The 9416-nt window shown below is 39.2% G+C and overlaps 1 protein-coding gene across 22 annotated transcripts in view; it reads right to left on the bottom strand.

Moving 5' to 3' along the window:
• GGPS1 (geranylgeranyl diphosphate synthase 1) overlaps positions 1–9416 on the bottom strand; it is a 50215-nt gene that overhangs the window by 25005 nt on the left and 15794 nt on the right. For 6 of the 22 annotated variants that reach the window (XM_015621201.3, XM_033512679.1, XM_033512678.1 and 3 more), the window contains one exon: positions 2314–8232. The exons of the other annotated variants lie outside the window; for them this stretch is intronic. In XM_015621201.3, the coding sequence (XP_015476687.1) occupies positions 7471–8232 (762 nt within the window). In that variant the 3' untranslated portion in view covers positions 2314–7470. Of the gene's footprint in view, positions 1–2313; positions 8233–9416 lie in introns of those variants that run through there. 22 annotated transcript variants of the gene reach the window in all.

The raw sequence follows: 9416 nt of genomic DNA, 5'->3' as shown, positions 1-9416 counted from the left end.
GCCGCCCCGCCCCGCCCGCCCCTCGGAGCGCTCCGATTGGCCGCGAACCCCGGGACAGCCCTGTCCTGGCCCGCTATTGGCTCACCCCGCCTTCCACTCTGCTCATGTCACCGCCCTCAGGGGCAAATCGGCCCGGGGCGTGGCCGCCGTGGAGCTTTCTGGGTAATGCCGTTCATCGAGGTGGCGCGCCACAGGGGCTGGCCGGCCCAGGACTACAACTCCCAGAATGCCGCGGGGTGCGAGACGGGCGCTCTGACTGGGCGAGCCGGGCCCGCGGGGCGGTGCCGGGGTGTCCGGCCCGTCCCCGGGAATTGCGCCTCGTGGGAGAAGCCGCAGACGTGCGGCGGGCTGTGAGGAGAAGAAAGATGCCCGGGGAAGCGCTGCCGTGTTGTAAAGCCCTGCGGAACCGTGAACCGACACCGAGCAAAAGATGGTTCCGAGTCCGTAACTCAAAGCTGGGGGGGCTCTCCCGGGAGCACCGGCTGAAGAGAACTCTCACTGAGGAGTAGAGCTCCCCCGCAGCACCCCCGGGCGAGGGGAACTCACAGCTGTAGTCCCCTGTAAGCTGCTACGTTTGGTGCTGCATTTATTTCAACTTGCAGTATTTGGGGAGAATATTCCCGGGGGGAATCTAGAGAAGACTCGTAATAATTAGCGAACATAACTTATAAAAAGTACAAATCGAAGTGGCCACTGTGAGTAGAATGACAACAAAAAATTAAATACCTGACTGTATTCTAGTACCAGTCGGTGAGGAACAGAAATTGACTAAGAGCACTTCAGTTTTAGAAAGATAGGCACGGCAAGATCTAATAGCTGTGGTTATAAAAATGAAAATATCCTAATTGATGTTTTTCAATCTCTTGTGTTTCACAGTTCAATGTCTCATAACAGCTTAATGTAGACAACATCATTTGAATGTTGGCACCACCAAGACTGGAACAATCATGGCAGTAAGTAATCAAACAGCCCTTTCAGTCCCATGGCTTCATTACATTAAATCTGTCTGCTCTTTTGGCAGGCAGCACATTAGTACTCTTTACTCCTGTGTCTCCTTTACTCTTTACTTCACTAGTCTGTGATACTACAGAAATCAGCTATGGGTATTTCGTAACACTAGTACATTCCAATCAAAATAATCTGGATACTCTATATTCTTTAGCATGTTGATAGCTTGCAACTTCACGCAACAGGCTTTGAAGGTGTGCTTCACTGTCTTGTATAAAGCAGCTGCTCCACAGAGGGACAATCCAGCAAAGAACTCTGTGCCTTTATTTCATAGTACTCCTTTGCCACAGGTAATGTGTTATTTGAGGCCAACTAAGAGAATTAAGGGAAAACAGACACCCTAGTCCTTCTTCCACATCTTTGGTGGTGGTGGTGCTGTCTCTTCTGGGTTCCTAAGCCCACTCATCTCCCACAGAGGGCACTCTTGGAACGATCTGCTCCAGTTTCAAGCCATGTAGTTGAAGCCACAAGGATAGTGGTACAAGTGAGCACTCATGCTCTCCTTTTCTGACTCCTCCACTTCTTCCCAAGGTCAAAGCTGAGAGCATCCTCCACTTTGTGTACTGCCTGACAGGAAAGGCATTGAAAACAAGAAATACTTTTGTGATCTTTCTGATCCCAGCTGCTCCTGTTTTATTCCTAGTTCGACATGTAATCCAGCCATTCTCAGAATCTAACATGCATATTGTCCATTTTATGTATTTTTTCTAAAATTATAATGAGAATAGTATAACTTCCTGCTTATTCTTTCTACTTCTTTGCACTTCTTGTTTCAGTAGCCATAGTTCATGATCTGTACTTGACAAGGAACAGGACAGTCCCAATGCCAATGAAGCAACCAGACAAATTAAACATTTTCACCTCATTACCTCAAATGACAACTTCAGCATTTTATAAGCACTTATGTAAAAAGGGATGTAGCTTCTGAATTTATTCAACATTCATGCTGGTTCATATAAAAGATAATGTTTGTAGCAAAGTTTTTGTATTTCTGTGACAACTCCTCCATATGGCTTTTACTTTGACCTGTACATTCCAATAAAGAAAAAAAACAGCAACAGGTTCTTCAGTCAAAACCACAGAAAAAATGTTGGGAGTTAGTTCCATGCTTCATATACTAACTCTACAATTATAGGAAATTCTACTTTTAAAGAACTTTGGGTTTTTTCTTGAAAACCTTTTTTCTCCTCTAATCTGTTCACATATGCTTAGTATCAGCCTGGTTTTAACAACTTCAGTCAGTGAAAGGTTATGCCTCCCTCAGCCAACAGAAGTTCCCTGTAGATAGGAACATAGACTGCAAGAGAATAGGAGAGTTTTTATGTATTTCAAAATACATAAACAAATTATATGCATTTGCCATTTTACAGACTTCAGTAATTACTGAGTGATTAAGTAGCTCACACTATATGCTCTAGAAACAGCAACTGAAACATTATGAAGAGAGTGAAAATGACCTACTGTGCTCAAGAGATGATGCAGCTGCTTAACCATCAGCATGTAATTTGTATACCAATGAGTAGAGCATTTTCCTGGAGTTCAAAAGCAGAGAATTATCTATGATTTCCCTTCACCTCAGATTTAGTCGTACACAAATTCATGTCAGGTTTTGCAGTGTTTTCCCTGGAAGTGTCATCTTAGGCCTTCTTGGTGTATCTCCCATGGTTCTCTATGCTGTACTAAACAGAAATGATCGGTAAATACTTTCTCAGGAGGTTAACTGAGAGCTTACTTGTTCCACAGGGTACACAGGTGAGGAACACTATCAGGGTTAATGTGGTTTAACTTGCATCTTTATTAGAAGTTTTGCAGATTATATGCTTGAAGTGAGTTAATGATTCATGGATTATTCCTAGCCATACCTCAACAAGGTGCCTCTGAAGCAATTTCAAAGTAAGTACTGCAGAAAAGGTTGAACACTGATGCTCAGCTATGATAAAACTTATTCAGGAAGGATGTTAATGTGAGGTAGCAATCAACTCTAATAGGCACATGGCAGATTATGTTTCCCTGACTTCAAGGACAGAAAAATTGTTAAGAGAAAGAAAAATACCATAATGAAACAAATGTACTCTGTTATATATGTACCTTTAATCAAAAACTTCAGTTGATATATGCAAGTTACATAAATAATTATCAGAATAAATAATTTTTAACTTAAGTATCTCTCACAGTCTATTTGGAAAGCAAGAAGAGAAACTAAGAAACTAACCATGCACTCTAGCTTTTCCTAACAAAGTCAAGTAAATTCTGTAAAACAAGGTGAAATTACATGAGGCAGCCTCAGGAGGAAAAAAAAGTTTTCTTATTCTCTCAAATCCTTTCCCTGGCCTTTGTCCACCTGCCAGCTCTGACATTCATCAGGCTCTTGCTGAGTGGGATAATTCATTAACCTGGAGAAATATTAACTTCTCTCCCTCAGGGCTAGTGAGTTAAGTCCATTCATAAAAAGACCTAACAGGCATTACCACCAAAGCAAAATGGATCCTGAAAGCAAGCAGGTAGGGCAAGGAAAGCAGCTCAAGCTACATGAGACAAAAATAATTTATGGTTATATAAAATGTTACAGGCGTTACCTTCCTGGAAAAAAAGTTTCAGGCATTTTGAGGTTGCAGAAAATCTTGGATTAATCTTGGATTACTTTTTTGAAGGTGAATGATGAGCCAAGATTCAACATTTCAAAAGTAGACTCAGACTATTATGTTTGTACAGGATCAAAACCGAGTTTGATGGTATTATGTGTGCTTGGTATTAACAGCAGAATAGAAATATAGCTGAAAGAAGAATTACAGTGAAAGTACTGAGCAAATAATACAAAGAACATAGTAAATACCAAACCTGAAATATAAAATGATTAAGATGGGACAAAGAAGAGCAACAGATGCCCATATGGCTCTTGCACATGAATAAAAGCCTGACCCAATTCAGTGATAAAGGCATATTGAAGTTCAAACCAATTTTACATGAGAAATGCAAACCCCCTCACAAATCTCACATTTTTATACCTTGCTAGCATTTTACTAACTGAGGAAAACAGCCATTACTATAGGAAATTTCCATAGCACATGCAGCCAGATTAGTAAAATTAACAAAAAATCAGAACCATAAAGAAATGCCAACAATTTCTTCCTCATTAACATTCCTATGTTGTTTGTATCAACAACTGGCTGATACATACAAAGTTGCTCTGACTGGGTACCTGAATCACCTGAGTTCAAAACGAGAGGAGAAAGCTATCTCCTCAGGAAGGTCTTTAAATGATGCAATTTTCATCATAATTGATGGGGAAACATAAGCCTATGCAAAAGCAAGGCAGATGTCCCATCCAATGGCTGGCTACTCTAAGACAGGTGACAGCATTCATTTACATGCAAGCAAGCACACAATCAAAAAACAGACTGAGGTAGTGAGGAATGCTCCAGACTGATGAGTATTTGCATTTCTCTTAATGTGAACTGCAAGAACTAAACTCCCAACAAATGCACTAATAACCTGATCAAAGTAGAACTTGTTGGCAATGGTAGGGACATAAGGGGAATGATTCTGGCACAAAGGGACTGACATAGAAACCAGCATCCGCTTTGTTTCCCCATGGGCATCTCCACTTGCAACTTGATCCTGATGAGGATCAGGAAAAATCCCTACTCCCTGTGTTGTGGGAGGCATAGCAACAGAGAGGGGCATTTACACAACTAATTCTGCAGTCACAAGAACTCACATGCTCCTTTAAAGAAGAGTTTTTCCCTAACATTGCTTAAACCTCAGGAGCCAGTACCAGTGATAACACTGGAGAATATTGACGAAAATGCACAGATTGATCTTATGGCACCAAATATAAAATCTACCTTGACTAAGGGACATCATTACTACTGGCATTTAGTACTTAAGGATGCTCTACCAGAGCATCCTTAACAGATGAAGGGGAAATAGCTCAGCCTCTTCCAACTCCCAAATACACCAAGAAAAGCTCTCACAATCCTGTTTATGCTAACCAAAGTGAAGAGTAGCAATGCTCTAATGGTGGGTCTTCTCAGACATACCTCCAGCATATGCTTTTAATACTGACATCAAACACCTTGAAGGCAGAAATGTAAGACAGAGCTGCATGGCCTCTTGTAACCCAGGAAAAGAAAACTGGACCAACTTTTCCCTTCTTACCCATTTGTAGCTTAAATGGTCTGAAACTGGAAAACATCCATGTTCCTACGCCTAATGAAGGCACATGCTAACAAGATATAGAATTAGAATAAATACTGGGCTAAATTGCCAGAATGAAACAAAGGAGAGACAACATAGCAGAAATCTCAGATGGTACAAAAACTTCATAAAAAGAGTAAGAAAAGCTACTTCATTATGAAAGTTTGATTATACAGAACTGTTTGCGTCCAGCAACAGAACAGAAATGAAATGGCACTAAGTGCACTTTGCATTGTGTTGCAGTTACCATATCCTAACAGGCACAAGGATACATTTCACAGTAAGACTAGGAGATTCTCCTGACAACAATAATCTTTTCAGTGCTTTCCCCTATTCAACATTAAATGCAACAGTGCTTAGAAACTCCCAAGACATGGTACAAAATAAATGTAATTTGCTGCAGATAGAATTTTCACACAACACATTAAAAATTTACAGGCTTACTAAGCACTGCAAGTTATGAAAATGGAATTACAATTCTCTTTCATTAACATTAAAGATGCCTTTCACCAACTTTAAGCTGTTCAGTCCTGGCAACCAGGTCCATTCAGTGAAAAGCCTATTATTCTGTGTCTAATCAGACAAAGATTTCTCCTCAGCATGCAGATAAAAGGGATAGGCTATCATCCCTAACTACATAATATTTCAGACTGAAAGCAGTCATCCTCAATTTTGTCATGTTTGATCACTTTCAGAAAGATATTAAGGCTGCCCAGGGAAGACATTACAGCAACCTTCTCCAGTTAGTTTTCTCAGTGGGCTGAGATCACAGCTATCCCTGTTTTTCAGGTACAGTAAATGAACACCTGCATAAAACTATCCTTTAGACATCAGAAGCCAACTACCTCTATATCCATTTCAGAGTATGCTTAAGCTAACACCACAGCTTATAGCACCAGTCTTACCTTTGATCCAAACCATTACCTTGCTACCCCAAAGCATAACTTAATATACCTGTGAATACCAAGGGAACAGAACCTGATTAAAGCTAGCCCAGGCAAGAAAAAAACTAAACACCTCTGCTAACTTTTTATTAACATTTTTCTACATATTTATATATATATATACATATATATATATATGAGCAGAGAACTTTGTTACTTATCAGCCCCACCTGTAAATCTTACTCTCAGTCCCAGTTTTATTTTGGTATGTCTATAATTTTAAAGCTCTGTTTAAGCAATTAGCAAAACTGAAGTGTTATTGTAACTTGTGAAACAAGATACTGTTCTTCATTTTAACAAAAAAATGACAGCTCTTGTCTCTTTGAAGAGATATAGAACATGCCTCCAGACAGCAATTCAGTACAGTAATGAAACATGAATTATGAATAAAGTCTTGGAGAAGCCCCTCAATTACAAGTAGAGACTAAAGAGACCTGCACCAATTGTGGTGTCCTAAAGCTACCTGGTGTGAATCCCTTTCCATTTCTAATAGCAGCTCATTATGTTGCTATTTACAGGTACATATATGAACTCTAATGCATAGATTTAAGTTTTTGGCTGCAGAATGTTTGACAATTTCAAAATCTAAAACCAGGTGACCAAAATTACTCACTGCAGAGCTGGAATCAGCAGCAAATTTATACTCTGCTGATATGATGAAGTCTTTCCTCCAAGGTACTTCAAAATCTTTATGAAGTCACAATTTCAGACTGAGCATGTCTTATTTGCATATGAAATAATATCTTTCATAATTTACATTCCCCTGAAAATATCCACAGAAGCTGGATAGGACATTCACCCTAGGACACAGTAAACTGATCCGCCTCCACTCCCAAGTCACACTTAGAAATATCACACAACAATTTTATGTGCATTGTGGTTGCAAGTACCTTCCTTTGTTTTTTAACACAGATTTTGGTTTACAAGAGCATGGTTTAAAATGACAATACATACATGTCAACCTGATTTAACACAGAATTTCAACCAGAATACTCTCGGAGCCTGGTTAGGGGCACAAGAGTTTTAGGTATGAAATAATGCCTGTGATTGTGTAAAGACTATTATATTTACATTCAAAACTAGTTTTAGTTATGGTTCTGCTTTATGGATCTGCTTTAACAAAACCAGCTAAGCAATTACAATTAAGACTTTTAGAGATTATAGGGTATATATTTCAAAACTCAATGACAAGTTATTTTTAACAGTAACTTCTGTAACATGGCTACAAGAGAAAGTTTTACATCAAACTGATTATCACACTTCTCCATCTGGTTATTTTCCCATTTTCAAAAGTTTTGATCCACACCCAGAAGTTAATTTTTTAACTTTCAGTTTCTTTGAACATTTTGCTCAGCTGCTGAACTAGTGCTACAAGCTCAGGGTTTCCCCCAAGCGATTCAATTTGTTTATAGGCTTCAGATTCAAGCTCTTTCAATGTATTCCGAGTGTACTCAAAAGAACCGACATTTTCAAGGTAATGTACACAGTATTTTTTTATATCTATGTTCTCCGTCCTTTGACGTAAAATGTTTTGCACCTGAGTACTTTCAGGTCTTGACCAAATTGCATGAATGGTTGGGAATGAGAACTTGCCCTCAGTTAAGTCTTCACAAAAACTCTTGTTCTCACTATATTCTTTGGAGTGCAAGTTGGCATAGTCATCTCTTATCTGGAAGAAGAGACCAAGGGTGTTAAGAAGGGGCTTTAAGTCTTTTTTATAGTTTGAGAACAGCTGCATGAGGCCTACAGCCAATCCAAAGAGACCACCTGTCTTTTGCAGTACCATTGCTTTATACTCAGCTTCTGTAGGACAGGTGTAAGTATCCCTCCAGTAAATATCCAAGCCTTGACCTTTATGGAGTTCCAGAAGTTGACGGGTAAAAACTTTTACAGCATCTGGATGATCAAGGGTTAAAACCTTCTCTAAGCCAAGAAAATAAACATAATTAGCACAGTTGATTACAGATGGAATTCCATAGATACTGTGTGCCACTGGAAAGCCCCGTCGTAGCTTTGAGTTATCTTCAATATCATCCACAAGTAGGCTTGCATTGTGCAACATCTCTGTCACTTCAATGATAACCTATTGCAAGAAGAGAAAATTGTTAAATCTGTCACTATAATTCAACCATGAGTTTTGCAAGACTGTATTTAAAATGGATAATGTTTTAAAGAACCATATACACTATCACTGAGGTTCCTCTTTAGATAAATTGCTTTTTCTGTTAGTATAGATTTACGCTTCTTTTCACTATCCAGCGTGCTGTAAGTCCTGGATCACATAGTCTTGTTTTCAGATTCAAAGTTAACTTACTCCCTGAAGTGCTTCCACTTGCATACCCCTCTTCACTGTTGCTACAGTTCAAAACAAGCCATTGTCTAGGAGTCATGAAATAACTTATTTGAAACATGACTAGGGGAAAACAAAATAAACACAATGTTTTGAAATGTTTAGATTTACAAACCTGAAACCTCCCAAAGTCAGTTCTTGAGAGTGTCAGGTATCATCCATTATCACATTTCTCTTGTGAACTGTGTTTTGATAAGTGGAGAGTTCATCCTTCTTTTCCCCACACTTTGTGTGGTTATATTCAGTACTGAGCTCTTAAAGGACAGACTATTCCCTCTGAAACATCATTTGGAAAATTCTTGGCAGGAAGACAGCAGCCACAATTTATTTTGAGAAGTTTCCTACACGCTGCTTGTTACTAGGTAGACCAATATCACACATCACCTCAAGTGTGCAACAAACCATTCATAACATTAGGCTTGCTGCTGACTACATTTGGGTAGAACAGAGCCTTAACAACTCAAAAAAAATTAAGAGTCTTAACACTATACACTGTTTTTATTCCACAGCTGCCACGCAAGCAACAGGTATATTCAGCAGCTGCTTAAATGGAAATAAATTTAAGCACGTAAAACTGCATACTGTATAAACTCACTGCAAAACACATCTGATTAACATATGATTTTAATGCTAATGAACCAATTATACTCTTTAGCTACAAACATTGCATTCAGTCAACATTCATCAAAACAACTGTTAAAAAATACTAAGACCACCATAAAATGGCAGCAAATATCTAGTCTTGTCTTATTTGGTGGTTGCTGTAGGACAAAATAAGGACTTTGCTGTAAGCATTTTCTTGAGCACCAAGCCACCTGGCGTTCAGTGAACATTGTCCCAAAGATTAAAACTCAATCCCCAGCAATTTAATCCCTTTCCCAAGATATGACTGCAAGAACAACCTACATAAACACTCA

This window comes from Parus major, chromosome 3 (assembly GCF_001522545.3).
Source record: "Parus major isolate Abel chromosome 3, Parus_major1.1, whole genome shotgun sequence".
Taxonomy (NCBI): domain Eukaryota; kingdom Metazoa; phylum Chordata; class Aves; order Passeriformes; family Paridae; genus Parus; species Parus major.
This window is presented reverse-complemented; position numbering and strand designations above follow the sequence as displayed.